The 18,748-nt window shown below is 45.1% G+C and overlaps 1 protein-coding gene across 3 annotated transcripts in view; it reads left to right on the top strand.

Annotated features, from left to right (window-relative positions):
• Positions 1-18,748, top strand: part of LOC115128365 (protein dopey-2-like) — a 47,363-nt gene that overhangs the window by 12,800 nt on the left and 15,815 nt on the right. For 2 of the 3 annotated variants that reach the window (XM_065017651.1, XM_029658166.2), the window contains exons 10-20: positions 7,101-7,221; positions 9,266-9,385; positions 9,513-9,624; positions 9,708-9,935; positions 10,483-10,826; positions 11,508-11,923; positions 13,701-13,972; positions 14,276-14,428; positions 16,446-16,546; positions 16,760-16,950; positions 17,071-18,746. In XM_065017651.1, coding sequence (XP_064873723.1) covers positions 7,101-7,221; positions 9,266-9,385; positions 9,513-9,624; positions 9,708-9,935; positions 10,483-10,826; positions 11,508-11,923; positions 13,701-13,972; positions 14,276-14,428; positions 16,446-16,546; positions 16,760-16,950; positions 17,071-18,746 — 3,734 coding nt within the window. The remainder of the gene's footprint in view (positions 1-7,100; positions 7,222-9,265; positions 9,386-9,512; positions 9,625-9,707; positions 9,936-10,482; positions 10,827-11,507; positions 11,924-13,700; positions 13,973-14,275; positions 14,429-16,445; positions 16,547-16,759; positions 16,951-17,070; positions 18,747-18,748) is intronic. The other variant, XM_065017653.1, reaches the window with a different exon arrangement.

Genomic DNA, 18,748 nt, shown 5'->3' with positions numbered 1-18,748 from the left:
TCGTCTGGAAGTTCAGTCCCCTTTCCTCCCAAGCCGACCGGGAGGAAAGGGTACAGTGCAAGTTAGAGGTTGACCAATACCGATTATTGGAGGGCCAATTAATCGGCCAATTTTATAATATGTATGTGTGTAATAATGACAATTACAACACTACTGAATGAACAATACATTTTTTTATTTGAACTTAATAAAATACATAACATCTATTTAGTCTCAAATAAATAATGAAACATGTTCAATTTGATTTAAATAATGCAAAAACAGTGTTGGAGGAGAAAGTAAAAGTGCAATATGTGCCATGTAAAAAAGCTAACGTTTAAGTTCCTTGCTCAGAACATATGAATGCTTCCTTTTAACATGGTTCGTTTTAACATGAGTCTTCAATATTCCCAGTTAAGAAGTTTTAGGTTGTCGTTATTATAGGAATTATGACGTGTCGACTACTTCTCTCTATACCATTTGTATTTCATATACCTTTGACCATTGGATGTTCTAATAGGCACTTTAGTATTGCCAGCCTAATCTTGGGAGTTGATAGGCTTGAAGTCATAAACAGCGCTGTGCTTCAAGCATTGCTAAGAGCTGCTGGCAAACGCAGTAAAGTGCTTACCACCGCTCAGTCAGACTGCTCTATCAAATATCAAATCATATACTTAATTATAATATAATAAACACACAGAAATATGAGCCTTTGGTCATTAATATGGTAAAATCCAGAAACTATCATTTAGAAAACAAAACGTTTACTTTTTCAGTGAAATACGGAACCGTTCCGTATTTTGTCGAACGTGTGGCAACCCTAAGTCTAAATATTGCTGTTACATTGCACAACGTTCAATGTTAAGTCATAATTATGTCAAATTCTGGCAAATGAATTAGTCTTTGTTAGGAAGAAACGGTCTTCACACAGTTCGCAACGAGCCAGGCGGCCCAAACTGCTGCATATACCCTGACTCGGCTTGCACTGAACACAAGAGAAGTGACAATTTCTCTAGTTAATACTGCCTGCTAACATGCATTTCGTTTAACTAAATATGCAGGTTTAAAAAATATATACTTCAGTATATTGACGTTTATGGTTAGGAACGATTGTGCTTTTTTCGCAAATGTGCTTTTGTTAAATCACCACCCGTTTGGCGAAATTGAAGTAGGCTGTGATTCGATGATAAAATAACAGGCACCGCATTGATTATATGCACGCAGAAAAAGCTAGTTAACCTAGTAATATCATCAACTATGTGTAGTTAACTAGTGATTATGTTAAGATTGATTGTTTTTTATAAGATAAGTTAATGCTAGCAAGCAACTTACCTTGGCTCATTGCAGCCACAGGTCCTTTTGATGCTGCACTCCGGTAACAGGTGGTCAGCCTTCCATGCAGTCTCCTCGTGGATTGCAATGTTATCGGCCATAATCGGTGTCCAAAAAGGCCGATTACCGATTGTTATGAAAACTTGAAATCGGCCCTAATTTATCGGCCATGCACTAGAGGTCGACCGATTTATCGGCAAGTAATAGGATTTGGAAGGGAGGAGAGTTGGGTTGAAGAGGTAGAATCAGGAGACAGGAGGGAGAAGGATTTAGCAGAAGGGAAAGATGAGAGAGTGCAAAGATTGCGATGGCGCATGATCATCTGGGTAGGGGCTGGGTGGCTATGGTTGGAGGAAAGGGAGACAGAAAAGGAAACTAAATAGGGATCAGAGACCTGGAGGGGGATTGCAGTGAGATTAGTAGGCAAACAGCCTCTAGTAAAGATAAGGTCAAGCATATTGTCTGCCTTGTGAGTGGGAGGGGACTGGGAAAGTGTGAGGTCAAAAGAGGCAAGGAGGGGAAAGAGAGAGTTGGAAAGAAATTAGGTTGAAGTAGCCAAGTACGAAGAGCGGTGAGCCATCGTCAGGAAATTATCTTAATCAAGGTGTCAAGCTCATTGGGGAACTATTTAAGGACACCTGGTGGGCCTAAGGCTTTGCTTCATTCTATAGCTAGAGGACTCCTGATATCTCCAGGAGTGATGAGTATAATATTTTTCTTATCTGTTGTTGTCTAGTACCATCTTTTTGCTAGCTAGGGCCATTTACTTTAAGTGCTACCTGTCTTCCCAGTAGCTTACTTGGTGTGTGAACTGCTGACTGCTCATAACTTGAAGATGATTATTGACACATAAACCAGGATTAAGGGGCAAGGCAATTTGTGACTCTTGTTGTTTTCATAATCAGTGGCTCTATTGGAGGGAGTGGTTTCTCCTCTCCTAGGCAGTCAGAGATTGGTACCGGGATGTGTGCTCTTCACCTTTTGCAAGCAATTAGTATTAGTACTTCAGACTCCCCTGATTTCTAAGCGGCAGTCTAGTCGCAAAACGAAGATGGTCACCGAAACAAAAACGGTTCTGCTGAGTTGTTCGAGGAAGGAAAGAGAGGAAGGATCCATCCACACCACTATCTCACTTAAGTATCTTACCTAGTTATTTTCAGATCTCATTTTGCTCTTTTGTAGCTTTGACAACTACAATATGTGTGTGTTTTCTATACCTGTTCGCTCCTCTTCCTGGAGGCTTTACAGATGCTCCCCACCCCTTGGCTACAACCCATCTAATTTGGTGTACCCTGCACACACAACCCTGGTCTCTGGCAGCGTTTGGAACTACCAGAGCCTATGCTGCACTTCAGTCCTTTTACTTTTTGGCCCTGACGGAGACATGGATCCCCCCAGAGAACACTGCTACTCCAGCTCCTCTCTCTTTATAGTTCGAGAGCATCTGGTCGTCACACAGGACTACTAATTTCTCCTAAGTGGAGACTTTCTATCATTTCAATTCCATGCGGTCACTGTCACTTGTTCACTCAAGCTTTACAATGCTGTCACCTATTGCCCAAACACACTCACCTCCCCTCCCACAGGCCCAAACACACACACCTCACCTCCCTTAAGCCTTCCGAATGCTTCGGTTTGGCTGGTGCCTAGTCGAACGAGTGTGCTTGCATACTCCCTTAAAAGACCGCTTGAAAAACAAGAAAAAAGTTGCAATAGTATTTACTAAAAATAGATAACTCAAGAAATGTCATTAAAGTTTTTGCTGAGGAGATCTTACATCTAACTAAGATGTTTGTTGCAGTACAAGTGAAAAATTTGCATGAAAAATATTTGTCTTTCGTTGAATGACAACATTGAAGAATTCCTACTGTTGACCAACCACAGACGAAGGCAAGTAGACTTAGGCTTGCCTAAAAAAAAAAATAGTGTGCACGAACAGCCGAAAAAACACTTTCCGAAGACCAAAACGAATAAAAAAACGTCACAAAATGTCATCATAATATACAGTGCATTCCGAATGTATTCAGATCCCTTGACGTTAAAGCCTTATTCAAAAATGGATTATATAGTTTTTTCCCCCCTCATCAATCCTCACACAATACCCCATAATGACAAAGCAAAAACAGGTTTTTATACATTTTTGCAAATGTATAAAGAAAAAAAAATATCGCATTTACATAAGTATTAAGACCCTTTACTCAGTACTTTGTTGAAGAACCTTTGGCATTACACCAGCGAGTCTTCTTGGTTATGATGCTATAAGCTTGGCACACCTGTATTTGGGAAGTTTCTCTCATTCTTCTCTGCAGATCCTCAAGCTCTGTCAGCTTGGATGGGGAGCATCGCTGCACAGCTACTCTTAGGTCTCTCCAGAGATGTTCGATCGGGTTCAAGACCGGACTCTGTCTTGGCTGTGTGTTTAGGGGCGTTGTTCTGTTGGAAGGTGAACCTTCCCACCAGTCTGAGGTCTTGAGCTGGTTTTCATCAAGGATCTCTGTACTTTGCTCCATTCATCTTCCCCTCAATCTTGACTAGTCTCCCAGTCCCTGCTGCTGAAAAACTTCCCCACAGCATGATAATGCCACAACACATCACTGTAGACATGGTGCCAGGTTTCCTCCAGCTTGGCATTCAGGCCCAGAAGTTCAATCTTGTTTCTCATGGTATGAGAGTCTTTAGGTGCCTTTTGGCAAACTCCAAGAGGGCTGTCATGTGCCTTTTACTGAGGAGTGGCTTTCATCTGGCCACTCTACCATAAAGGCCTGATTGGTGCAGTGCTGCAGAAATGGTTGTCCTTCTGGAAAGTTCTCCCATCTCCACAGAGGAACTGTGGAAGTCTGTCAAAGTGACCATCGGTTTCTTGGTCACCTCCCTGACCAAGGCCGAGTAGGGCCCTGATTGCTCAGTTTGGCCCGGCGGCCAGCTCTTTAAAGAGTCTTTGTGGGTCTAAACCTCTTCCATTTAAGAATGATGGAGGCCACAGTGTTCTTGGGGACCTTCAATCCTGCATAATTGTTTTGTTACCCTTCCCCAGATCAGTGCCTCGACACAATCCTTTCTCAGAGCTCTACCGACAATTCCTTCGACCTCATGGCTTGGTTTTTGCTCTGACATGCACTGTCAACTGTGGAACTTTATATAGACAGGTGTGTGCCTTTCCAAATCATGTCCAATCAATTGAATTTACCACAGATGGACTCTAATCAAGTTGTAGAAACATCTCAAGGATGATCAATGGAAACAGAATCCACTTGAGCTCAATTTCGAGTCTCATAGCAAAAGGTCTGAATACTTATGTAAATAAGGTATCTGTTTTTAATACATTTGCAAAATTGTCTAAACTTGTTTTTTCTTTGTCAATATGGGGTTTTGTGTGTAGATTGAGGTAAAAACTAATATTTAATCTGTTTTAGAATAAGGTTGTAACGTAAGAATATGTGGAAAAAGGGAAGGGGTCTGAATACTTTCCGAATGCACTGTATGCACAAACTGTTTCGGATGGGAAGCATGCAGACACCTTCAGGCCTAAACACACACACCTCCCCTCCCTCAGGCCTTATCTCTCTCCCCCCACCCCTTCCCTTCTATCTCTCTTCATCTGTCTCAATCCCTCTGCTCGTAGATAGTGTAGTGGTGATGAAGAGGATGATGATGATGGTGGTCCCTCTCAGGCCCTCTGGTAGTGTGTAGTGATGATGATGATGATGATGGTAGTCTCTCTAAGGACCTCTGGTAGTGTGTAGTGATGATGATGATGATGATGGTAGTCTCTCTAAGGACCTCTGGTAGTGTGTAATGATGATGATGGTAGTCTCTAAGGACCTCTGGTAGTGTGTAGTGATGATGATGATTATGGTAGTCTCTCTAAGGACCTCTGGTAGTGTGTAGTGATGATAATGATGGTAGTCTCTCTAAGGACCTCTTGGTGGTGGGCAGTGTGTAGTGATGATGGTGGTCTCTAACAGGTCCTCTGGTGGTGGACAGTGTGTAGTGATGATGGTGGTCTCTAACAGGTCCTCTGGTGGTGGGCAGTGTGTAGTGATGATGGTGGTCTCTAACAGGTCCTCTGGTGGTGGGCAGTGTGTAGTGATGATGGTGGTTTCTAACAGGTCCTCTGGTGGTGGACAGTGTGTAGTGATGATGGTGGTCTCTAACAGGTCCTCTGGTGGTGGGCAGTGTGTAGTGATGATGGTGGTCTCTAACAGGTCCTCTGGTGGTGGACAGTGTGTAGTGATAATGGTGGTCTCTAACAGGTCCTCTGGTGGTGGACAGTGTGTAGTGATGATGGTGGTCTCTAACAGGTCCTCTGGTGGTGGACAGTGTGTAGTGATGATGGTGGTCTCTAACAGGTCCTCTGGTGGTGGGCAGTGTGTAGTGATGATGGTGGTCTCTAACAGGTCCTCTGGTGGTGGACAGTGTGTAGTGATGATGGTGGTCTCTAACATGTCCTCTGGTGGTGGACAGTGTGTAGTGATGATGGTGGTCTCTAACAGGTCCTCTGGTGGTGGACAGTGTGTAGTGATGATGGTGGTCTCTAACAGGTCCTCTGGTGGTGGACAGTGTGTAGTGATGATGGTGGTCTCTAACAGGTCCTCTGGTGGTGGACAGTGTGTAGTGATGATGGTGGTCTCTAACAGGTCCTCTGGTGGTGGACAGTGTGTAGTGATGATGGTGGTCTCTAACAGGTCCTCTGGTGGTGGACAGTGTGTAGTGATGATGGTGGTCTCTAACAGGTCCTCTGGTGGTGGGCAGTGTGTAGTGATGATGGTGGTCTCTAACAGGTCCTCTGGTGGTGGACAGTGTGTAGTGATGATGGTGGTCTCTAACAGGTCCTCTGGTGGTGGGCAGTGTGTAGTGATGATGGTGGTCTCTAACAGGTCCTCTGGTGGTGGACAGTGTGTAGTGATGATGGTGGTCTCTAACATGTCCTCTGGTGGTGGACAGTGTGTAGTGATGATGGTGGTCTCTAACAGGTCTTCTGGTGGTGGACAGTGTGTAGTGATGATGGTGGTCTCTAACAGGTCCTCTGGTGGTGGACAGTGTGTAGTGATGATGGTGGTCTCTAACAGGTCCTCTGGTGGTGGACAGTGTGTAGTGATGATGGTGGTCTCTAACAGGTCTTCTGGTGGTGGACAGTGTGTAGTGATGATGGTGGTCTCTAACAGGTCCTCTGGTGGTGGACAGTGTGTAGTGATGATGGTGGTCTCTAACAGGTCTTCTGGTGGTGGACAGTGTGTAGTGATGATGGTGGTCTCTAACAGGTCCTCTGGTGGTGGACAGTGTGTAGTGATGATGGTGGTCTCTAACAGGTCCTCTGGTGGTGGACAGTGTGTAGTGATGATGGTGGTCTCTAACAGGTCTTCTGGTGGTGGACAGTGTGTAGTGATGATGGTGGTCTCTAACAGGTCCTCTGGTGGTGGACAGTGTGTAGTGATGATGGTGGTCTCTAACAGGTCTTCTGGTGGTGGACAGTGTGTAGTGATGATGGTGGTCTCTAACAGGTCCTCTGGTGGTGGACAGTGTGTAGTGATGATGGTGGTCTCTAACATGTCCTCTGGTGGTGGACAGTGTGTAGTGATGATGGTGGTCTCTAACAGGTCCTCTGGTGGTGGACAGTGTGTAGTGATGATGGTGGTCTCTAACAGGTCTTCTGGTGGTGGACAGTGTGTAGTGATGATGGTGGTCTCTAACAGGTCCTCTGGTGGTGGACAGTGTGTAGTGATGATGGTGGTCTCTAACAGGTCCTCTGGTGGTGGACAGTGTGTAGTGATGATGGTGGTCTCTAACAGGTCTTCTGGTGGTGGACAGTGTGTTATTGGAGGCAGTGAGAGCGTTCTACAGCTACTGCAGAGAGATGCTGGGAGAGGAGTCTATCACCAGCACTGGCCTGACGGGCAAACAACTAACCAGGTGAGAAGACCGGTGCGGAAGAGATACTGTGCCTTCAGAAAGTATTCACACACCTTGACTTGTGTTACAAAGTGAGATTCAAATGGATTTAATTGTCATTTTTTTGTAAACGATCTACACAATACTCTGTCAAAGTGGAAGAAAAATTATAACATTGGTAAAACATTTATGAAAAATAAAACCCTAATATGTCTTGATTAGAGAAGTATTCAACCCCCACCTTTGGCAGCAATTACATCTGAATTTTTATGGGTAACTCTCTAAGAGCTTTCCACACCTGAAATGTGCAACATTTGCCATTATTCTTTTCAGAATTCTTTAAGCTCTGTCAAATTTGTTCTTGATCATGGCTAGACAACCATTTTCCGGTCTTACCATAGATTTTCAAGCAAATTTATGTCAGAACTGTAACTCGGCCACTCAGGAACATTCCCTTTCTTGGTAAGCAACTCCAGTGTATATTTGACCCAGTGTATATTTGTGTTTTAGGTTATTGTCTTGCTGAAAGGTGAATTCATATCCCAATGTCTGGTGGAAAGCAGACTGAACTAGGTTTTCCTCTAGGATTTTGCCTGTCCATTCCATTTATTTTTTACCCTGAAAAACTCCCCTTGCTTCTACATCTGTATTGCTTCCTGTTTGGGGTTTTAGGATGGGTTTCTGTATAAGGACTTTACAAATACATTTGATTAATTAACGATTACAAGCATACCTATAACATGACGCTGCCACCACTATGCTTGGAAATATGGAAAGTGGTACTCAGTAATATGTTTGGGGCAAATCCTATACAACACTTTGTATTCAGTTCAAAAAATGAATTGCTTTGCCACATTCTTTGCAGTATTTAGTGCCTTGTTGCAAACAGGATGCATGTTTTGGAATATTTTTTATTCTTTACAGGCTTCCTTGTTACACTGTCAATTAGGTTAGTAATTGTGGAGTAGCTACAATGTAGTTGATCCATCCTCAGTTTTCTCCTATCACAGACATTAAACTATGTAACTGTTGAAATTGGCCTCCTAGTGAAATCTGAGCGTTTTCCTTCCTCTCCGGCAACTGAATTAGTAAGGACGTCTGCATCTTTGTAGTGACTGGGTGTATTGATACACCATCCAAAGTAAACTTATTTAGGCTTGTCATAAAGGGTTTGAAAACTTATTGTCTCAAGACATTTCAGCTTTTCATATTTAATTAGCCCAACTAACCAGTGCCCCCGCACGTTGACTCTGTACCGGTACCACCTGTATATAGCCTCGCTACTGTTATTTTCACTGTCATTTTACTTATCTATTGTTTACCTAATACCTATTTTTTACTTACAAATTGCACTGTTGGTTAGGGCTTAAGCATTTCACCTGCTGTATTCGGCGCACGTGACAAATAAACTTTTATTTGAATTACACTGAACAAAAATATAAACGCAACATGTAAAGTGTTGGTCCCATGTTTCATGAGCTGAAATAAAAAAAATAGCAGAACTTTTCCTGATGAACTGATGGACTAGGAGTATGTAATAAAGCCCTTTTGTAGGGAAAAACTCATTCTGATTGGCCAGGCCTGGCTCCCCAGTGGGTGGGCCTATGACCTCCAAGGCCCACCCATTAATGCACCCCTGCCCAGACAACTGAAATCCATAGATTAGGGCCTAATGAATTTATTTCAATTGACTGACTTCTTTATATGAACTGTAACTCAGTAAACTATTAGACATTGTTCTGTTTACATTTTTGAACAGTATAATTTGTAAAAAATTCAAAAAAACATCATTCCACTTTGACATTATGGGGTATTGTGTAGGCCAGTGACACAATCTCAATTGAATCCATTTTAAATTCAGGCTGTAACGCAACAACAGTTGGAAAAAGTAAAGGGTTGTGAATACTTTCTGAAGGCACTGTAAGTGGAGAATAAACTGATATATAAATGAATGTTATTTATTGGGAATGGTTGTCCTTATATCCTAAGATATAAGATAATTTCTAAAAAGAGAGTGACATGATAGTGACTTCGAGGATGTATTTGTATTGTGTTGTCTGTGCAGTAAAATAAAAGAAAACAAGAATGCATCAGAGATCATAAAGACAGTGAACATGCTGGTGAGCTCCATGAACAGTGATTTCCTGTGGGATTACATGACCTGCCACTTCTGCACTTGCCTCAGGTAACACCTCTACTAACCCTTATTGTACCTCCTCTGGAATAGTCATAGTAGCTTTAATGTTATAAAGCATATTTCTCAAACATTGTTTAACTACTCTCTCTCTCTCTTCCTGTCTCTGTCTCCATAGTGACCTAGCTGACCTGCCGCTACCCACTCTGCAGTATCAGAGTGCCTCTCCTGCTCCCTCTGTCACAGAGATCTCCACCCTCATCATATTTCTAATGGATGTTATCCCTCTGGTACTCTCTCTCTCTCTCTCATTGGTCGGTTTCTCTGTGTCTCTCTCTTTGATTGGTCCGTTTCTCTGTGTCTGGTCCAATAGGAGCTCCATGCTGACATCCAGTCTCAGTTCCTGCCCCAGATGTTGTGTCGCATGCTGCACTCGCTCTGCACCCACATGAATAGCCTGGACTTATTGGAGCTCACGCAAGGCCTGGACGCCTGCTTCAAGGTGCTCAGTAAGATCCAGATGCCCGTGGCTTATATGGACATGGAGGAGTCACAGACACAGGAAGTGGAGGCACAGGAGGAGAGCTTTGAATATGTTCAGGTCAGACGTGTGTGTGTGTGTGTGTGTGTGTGTGTGTGTGTGTGCGTGTGCAGTGGTTCAGATAAGCTATGACGTATTGAGAGTAGAAGAAAAATGGGAGTTAAGGATGCAGCATTACAGAGGTACTTCAGAAAAGACATGCCTTTAGGCCAGGATGCTGTGCCCTTAGGTCAGGATACTGTCTGGGAGGTGATCTGTCTGACCGAGGGATAACATTTCTGGTAGGGTACTGTACTACTCTTGTCTTGATCTTCGATCCTGACTGTACACAGGCCGGCCAATCACATGCTTCACTGTCCATTCAGGTCAAGGTCTGGAGTCCAGCTGTAACATTGACCTGTCTATCTGTCACATAGACACAGCTCCCACTGATCTCTATCTTTGTTCAGTCACTGACTGGACTGTGATGGGATTTCTCCATGAAAATTAATGGATATTTGAGAAGTTTAAGGACAAGGAGATGGTTCTTTAACAGTCTTTTTAGGTCATACTACACTCTCCCTCAATGGTGATAATCTGGTTGGATCATACATTTTCTACCCTACAGTACAATGACAAGGAAAGTGATAAGGAGGATAACGATGAAGATGCTGGTAAGGTCAACGGTAACCATGACAACACAGAACCAGAGGAAGAACCTAAACTGAATGGGGTTATGGAGCACGAGATTGGTCCAGGAGAGAGAGAAAGCCCCTTCCTGCCCCTTCGTTCTGAAGACAGCGGATTGGGCATCAGCGCCTCGCCGTCAGAGCTGCACCTCCTACCAGGGGCGGGCCTGGGCCCTGAGGAGGCAGGGATTGTGAAAGAGGGCGAGGGTGTGTGGAGGAAGGGGGGCAGTGTGGAGACCATAACCCAGTATCTGCAGGATATCCTGGCCTTCATCATCAGCAGGTAGAGAACAGTACCACATCAGGGATACATGATAATCAACTCTAACAAACTTTATCTGTCTCTTTCTCTCGCTATACTGGATTCGCTAAATGTACAGTAGCCCTTATCCAGTTAGCTAAACACTAACTGCAACACACAAAAGTGCATGTTTTCAGTTACAGTAGTATAGAGCACAGAATGTCTTCCACAATAACTGCACTAAATGTATGAAATAAGGAATAAGAGTACTCAATCTAGAGCCAAATATAAAATAAAGTTACGAGAATGCAATTGTTTGCTTAATATTACTCAGCTAGGTATCCCTAGGGAGAAATAGCATTGAAGCTAATGCAAAGTAACTAACAGCTAACTCAATTATTAATCTTTTACAGAAACATGAAAACTATGTGATAAACATTTACCTTGTTTTAATAAACAAATGTACTTACAGACATTGTGTCATACAAAGCTTATAAAGAAGGATGTTGAATGATTGTAGCTACTCACACTTGCACATCTTACACATTGCTTCACTTCTGAAACTGCTTCCTGTCACATGAAACAAACAGGTAAATTCTAGACTGCTGAACTTAAACTGCCACTAGGGGGTGCTAAACAACTAACAGGTCCAGAACACTCCCTCTCTATCTCTCTGTCTACCTTGCTCTCTCTCCAACTCTCTTTCTCTCTCTGCCCTCCCAGGTACCTGCTGGTTCAGGTGGAGGATGTCAGGGGGCAGGAGGAGGCTGTACAACCCGACCCCGCTGCCCTCTCCCCTGGTCGGAAGTCCTCGTTCCGGGAGGGCCCTCAGATCACCACCACCCAGATCAAAGACAAGCTAGCCGAGCTCTTCACCCCCAACAAACACAAACCACGTGCCACCTCAGACCCCCCTGTCCCAGACCCCCCTAGAGAGAGGAAGAAGGGGCGAAGGTGTGCGGGAGGAGGGGTGGACTGGGGGGCAGGGTACATGCCCCGGAGCAGAGCGGAGATTTCGGAGGAGTGTCGACAGGCGTTCACGGCAGCGTGCCACCTTCTGTTGGAGTCTACCACCTTCCCCCTGTACCTGAGTGAGGGGGAGAGCCATGGGCTCTATAATGACATGTTCAACCATACAGGTGAGGTCACTGTATGAACTTTTAGCCAATAATAGTTGTTTAGCCATACCCGAATACGGATTTACTATTAGGGTTGATTTGACTACTTTATGATGCACCCTGATATACTTTCCTAATCGTTGAACATATTGAATGTGAAGTCACCAACATGTTTTTTGTTTTTATCTTACAGTTGAAATGGGAAGTTTACATACACCTGAGTCAAACACAGTTTTTCACAATTCCTGACATTTAATCCTAGTAAAAATTCCCTGTCCTAGGTCAGTTAGAATCACCACTTTATTTTAAGAATTTGAAATGTCAGAATAATAGTAGAGAGAATGATTTATTTCAGATTTGATTTCTTTCATCCCATTCCCAGTGGGTCAGAAGTTTACATACACAATTAGTATTTGGTAACATTGCCTTTTAAATTGTTTAACAAATGTTTCGGGTAGCCCTCCATAACCTTCCCACAATAAGTTGGGTGAATTTTGGCCCATTCCTCCTGACAGAGCTGGTGGAACTGAGTCAGGTTGTAGGCCTCCTTGCTCGCACACGCTTTTTCAGTTCTGCCCACACATTTCCTATAGGATTGAGGTCAGGGCTTTGTGATGACCACTCCAATCCCTTGACTTTGTTGTCCTTAAGCCATTTTGCCACGACTTTGGAAGTATGCTTGGGGTCATTGTCCATTTGGAAGACCCATTTTCGACCAAGCTTTAACTTCCTGACTAATGTCTTGAGATGTTGCTTCAATATATCCACGTAATTTTACTTTCTCACGATGCCATCTATTTTGTGAAGTGCACCAGTCCCTCCTGCAGCAAAGCACCCCCACAACATGATGCTGCCACCCCCGTGCTTCACGGTTGGAATGGTGATCTTTGGCTTGCAAGCCTCTCCCTTTTTCCTCCGAACATAACAATGGTCATTATGCCCAAACAGTTCTATTTTTGTTTCATCAGACCAGAGGACATTTCTCCAAAGAGTACGATCTTTGTCCCCATGTGCAGTTGCAAACCGTAGTCTGGCTTTTTTATGGTGGTTTTAGAGCAGTGGCTTCTTCCTTGCTGAGCGGCCTCTCAGGTTATGTCGATATACGACGTGTTTTACTGTGGATATAGATCCTTTTGTACCGGTTTCCTCCAGCATCTTCACAAGGTCCTTTGCAGTTGTTCTGGGATTGATTTTCACTTTTCGCACCAAAGTATGTTCATCTCTAGGAGACAGAATGCGTCTCCTTCCTGAGCGGTATGGCGGCTGCGTGGTCCCATGGTGTTTATACTTGCACACTATTGTTTGTACAGATGAACTTAGTACCTTCAGGCATTTGGAAATTGCTCCCAAGGATGAACCAGACTTATGGAGGTCTACAACTTTTCTTCTGGCTGATTTCTTTTGATTTTCCCTTGATGTCAAGCAAAGAGGCACTGAGTTAAGGTAGGCCTTGAAATACATCCACAAGTTCACCTCCAATTGACTCAAATTATGTCAATTGGCCTATCAGAAGCTTTTAAAGCCATGACATCATTTTCTGGAATTTTCCAAGCTGTTTAAAGGCACAGTCAACTTTGTGTATGTAAACTTCTGACCCACTAGAATTGTGATACAGTGAATTATGTGAAATAATCTGTCTGTTTTCAATTGTTGGAAAAATTACTTGTCATGCACAAAGTAGATGTCCTAACCGACTTGCCAAAACTATAGTTTGTTAAGTGGTTGAAAAACTAGTTTTAATGACTCCAACCTAAGTGTATGTAAACCTCCGACTTAAACGGAATGTGTTTCTCTTCAGGCAGTGACGTAGACAGCCTGCCTGTGTGGCTGAGGTCCTTGATGACTCTGTGTTGCCTGTCGAGGGACTACCACGTGCAGCACACGGCCATGTCGTCTCTGCTGGAGCTCATCAACCACTCACGGTCCCTGGCCCTGGTCATTCAGGACAAGACCAGGCGCTACCAGGCCAGCGATGCTAGCCCTCTCAGTGGGCGGCTGCAGATGGTCACTATGCCCCCCATCTACCCAGGTCTGCTAAGCACCATCGAGCAGGGCACAGACTTCTACCAGGTCAGGAAACAATTGTCTGCCATGGCAGGTGACTTGTATTACTGCCACGTGAAGAGGGAACATATAAGGGGGCCTTGCTGGTCCGACGTGTTACTGTATAATATGATGAAATATGTCAATTTCCTTACTGAAGATGTCATCTGTAAAACTCACTTGTACAACAGCATCATCACCTTTTATGTCCGCTGCCTATTACCTCACCAGATCAAGAATGTTCGTCATATGATGCTGCTGCCTTCAGTTGATCCAAATGAACACCAATCATCCTCACCTCTAACCTTAGAACTCTGTGACCCCATGCAGCGGGTGGCCCAGGTGTTGTGGGGTCAGCTGGACGTGGAGCGTCGAGAGCAGCACACCTCCTGTGTAGAGCTCTTCTATCGGCTCCACTGCCTGGCCCCCTCCGCATCCATCTGTGAGGACATCATCTGCCAGGCTTTATTGCACAGAGACAAGGTACAGAACACACACATATACACACACTAACAAGATTCTACTGTACTACACGCCTACAGCAAAGATCCATCCTATACCACTATAGCAGGGGTCGGCAAAAGGCAGCCCGCGGGCCAAAACCCGCCCACAAGTGAATTGTTTAGGCCCCCCAAAGTTTTTTGTTAAACAAATAATATATATGTTTTGGTAAGATACTGTAAAATCTCCTGGAATTCATCTAAAAATGTGTTTAATTTAGGAAATCTTTTCCCAATAGAGTTTTCCCGGTGTTTTACAAATGTTCCATCACGGGGATAAATCCGTTTTCTCCCAGGTAATCTGGTATTTCCTACCAAAACCGGAAGTGACATTCTAAAGCATATAAATATGTCTGGATTTCATTCAAGCTTTGATCAGCATGAAAATTCAAGCCTGATGCTACCTGAGCCTGATGAGTCATACACTAAAGACATTTTATGTACCCTACATTAGACATTTTATGAGCCCAAAGAAGCCCAAATTATTGTGCCATCATCCAATACATAGCCCATGGTGACTCCCTGCTTATAGTCTAGCTTTTCACGGGACTCCGAGCTAAGGAGTGTTTTTTAAGGAGAGGCCAGCAGAGCACAGATGCGTATTGAGCAAGAGGCTATAAGTTATAACTGTATGCATAACCTTTCATTCATGAGCTAAAAATAAGGCTTCATTGAATTTATTACCTGAAAGAGGTAGGCTAGGACATCTATATATTTATCTTTCTATCGTGAACAGGAATATCTATTTTGTATTTTGATTGGAATTGAAGGAGAGAGAAAACGACAGAGAGTGCACACTGATTTAAAGCAATTATATTAGAGTGTTAGGCTGTTTTAAAACTCTGCAGATGCAAATATCCCAATATTATCTTTAGGCTACAATTAAAAAGTAAGGTGGCCCCTTGGTGATGTGTAAATGAGTCCTTATATTATATACTGTAGCATAGGCTTTGCTGTAGCAAATGTAGGCTTGTCACAAGAAAATAAGTTACTATGAGAAGATGATACATGTTTTGTGAACTGCGCTCCATAGCTTAATGAGATGCACTGTCTGTCCCCACCCTGAGCGTTGATAATAGATAATGCAGATGATTATTTTCAATAATTTAACTTTATTTAAGTCGGTTAAGAACAAATTCTTATTTACAATGACAGCCTACCAAAAGGCCTCCTGTGGGGACGGGGATTAAAAATACAAAATAAACTAAAAAATATAGAACATAAACACACATCACGACAAGAGACACCACAACACTACCTAAGACAACAACATGGCATTGTAGCAACACAACATGGCAGCAACATGGTAGCAACACAACATGGCAGCAATATGGTAGCAACACAACATGGCAAAAACATGGTAGCAACACAACATGGCAGCAACATGGTAGCAACACAACATGGCAACAACATGGTAGCAACACAACATGGCAACAACATGGTAGCAACACAACATGGCAACAACATGGTAGCAACATGACAACAACATGGTAGCAACACAACATGGCAGCAGCACAACATCGTAGCAGCATGTAGGGTATAATTGACCAGTTTCTCGCAGTTATTTATTCTTTGAAAAGGTAACCCAGTTCCCGCTATTCAACCCTAGTTCCCAAGCATCCCCCTCCCCCAAAAAAGAGAGACGTGATCAATGTAATCAAGGTGTGAAATAAAATCTCATTTTGGGAACTAGGGTTGAATAGATTGTATTTGAAAATCTCATTTTGGGCTCTGTTGTGGTCAATTTGTAGTGTATCATTTATCATTTTGTTCCGGCCCCCCAACCATCCACTCGGACAGAAATCTAGTTGCCTACCCCTGCCCTACAGCATCCCTAACACATTTAAACAAGGCCCTGTAACTAAGAAACCCAGTTTTACACATATCCACCTTACATTGACTAGGAACAAATACACGAAGCCATGCTCATATGATATGACTAAGAGCAAGTTATCCTGTGTGTTTAACTAACATGTAAATGACGTGTGTGTGTCCCTCAGGCTGTACGGTTGGAGGCCCTACACAGGTTCTCAGTGCTGTGGCACCTGACCAGGGACATCCAGTCAAACCGGACCATGTCTCTGAACCGCTCATTTGACCGGTGAGTACAGAGCTGAAGTGCGGTCAGTGGTTTACTACAACATCACTCTTTACTACCATGGTGAACCTGTTCTCCTTTTCCTCAGATTGCGGAGATGGGATGTGTATCTATCTCCTTATCTCTCTCTCTTCTCTCTCTCTCTCTCTGGTCACCATTTAAGATTGTGCGTGTGTCTCTCAGCTCTCTATGACTGACTGTGTATCTCTGTCCCAGGTCTCTGTGTGTGGTGGTGGACTGTCTGAACAGCCCAGATGGTTCTGTGAGTGCTGCAGCCCAGTGCTGGCTGGTCAGGGCTCTCTCCCTGCAGGACGTGGTCCGCATCCTGGAGCCTGTTCTGCTGCTGCTGCTCCACCCCTCCACCCAGCGCTGCACCATCCAGAGTGTCAAACAGAACCTCACCGCAGGTATGTGTGTGTTTTGATGGGTGAAGTGGAGATTGTTGGAGTGTTTAGGGATGTTGCTCTCCTAGTGTGTTTGTTTGTGTGTGTGTTTTGATATGCTCAGAAATATCTTTCTCTCTGTAGGTATACTGAAAGATTTAAAGAGCAGAATTCGAAGCACTACCAACGGTTACACGAACGCCATAACAACCAGCACCCAAACAGATGAAGGTACACTGGGTCACATGATCCTGGTGGACCGGGAGGCCCTGTGGGGGGAGCTAGAGCATGACCCGGAGACAACCAAACCACCGGCCGACTCCACGGGGGTGTCTCGCAGCGATAGCGAAGCTACAGAGGAAGAAGATGAACCGGAGGAAGTGGAGGAGGAGGAGAGTGTACACACCGAGTCGAGCAGCGTCCAGGTCTCCACTGAGAACTCTAGCTCTGGCTCCGCCCCTTACGGTAGTAGTGTAGAAGAAGGAAGCATGGTCAACGGCCTGAGGAGGATGGAATCGGAACACACGCAGGTGTCCGATTCGCTGTCGAGCGAGGAGGAGGAGGACTTGGAGCTTGAAGCCATGGCTCGGTCACGTCTCCTCAAACAGGAGCGTGAGAAGCGGGAAGCCATCGACTCTATGTTCCGCCATGTTCTGCTGTACTCTGTGGCCGGCGGCTGGCCCCGTCTGCTCCACGGCCTGGCCCTGCTGGACAGCCTGTTGAGGAGCAGTGCCCAGCAGCCTCTAGTGAATGCCCTCTCCTCCACCTCCCTGGATACCAGCTCAGCTGCACACCTCAATCTGGTCTCCAACCTGCTCCAGCGCCACCAGCAGGCCCAGGACGGAAGAGGCTTCTACGGACGCCTACTCTCGCCCTCCAGTCCCCTCTCCCTGCTCATCGAGCTGATGGTGTCCCTGTGCCTGAAGTTCCTGCGCTCCCACTACCCATCCTACCTCACTCTGGACCCCAGAGAGCTGCAGGGGAACAGGGAGGTCCAGGTGAAGAGCGTGGGGGTGCTGACCCGCCTGGTGACCCAGCTGGGGATCGTGGCGCGGGGCCAGGGAGACACCTCCACGCAAGGGGAGGCTGGCGTCAGCCCAGAGCCCATCTGTAAGCTGCTGGCCAGGTGTAAGGTGCAGCAGTACGCCCTCCTCACCCTCTCAGCCTCCATGTACATTAGCCAGAGAGGAACGGGGAAGGGCTCTGCCATGGGGGGTGTAGATCTGTTGGATGAACAGGTAGGTCTGTCTGAGGAGAGTCTGGTGAATCTGGGAGGGGCAGGGGGACAAGAGCAGTACCCCTTACAGATGGAGCTGCTCAAGCTCCTACAGGCCCTCATCGTCCTGGAGTACCACGTGTGGCCAGGGGAGTCTGGTTCGACCCTGCACTCCGATGAGCCCCGTGACTCCCCTGCCCCCTCAGCACTAGCACGGGAATGGCAGACAGCGGTTCTGTTCCAACAGTCCATCAAGGCAGCTCAGTACGTCCAAACCCAGCCCATCACAGCCCAGGGGATGTTTGTGTCTGCTGCAGCCCGGGCTTTGCAGCCGCAGTACGGCTATGCCATGCACCCCCACTGGGTGGCGCTGCTTTGCTCTTCTCTGCCCTACCTGGGGCGCTCGCTGGGCATCATCGTGGCTCCTCTCATCACCCAGATGTGCAGGAACCTGGACGAGCTGGTCAAACAGTACGATCACGACGGGGGGAAGGCTACACAGAGTCTGATTGGCAGGAAGGAGAACATCGCTCCTGATTATCCTCTCACCCTACTGGAGGGACTGACCACACTCACTCACCACTGTCTACTGGACAACAAGAAGGT

The sequence above is a fragment of the Oncorhynchus nerka genome, linkage group LG1 (genome assembly GCF_034236695.1).
Source record: "Oncorhynchus nerka isolate Pitt River linkage group LG1, Oner_Uvic_2.0, whole genome shotgun sequence".
NCBI lineage: Eukaryota > Metazoa > Chordata > Actinopteri > Salmoniformes > Salmonidae > Oncorhynchus > Oncorhynchus nerka.
The sequence above is the reverse complement of the archived record's forward strand: the minus strand, read 5'-3'. Positions and strand labels throughout refer to the sequence as shown.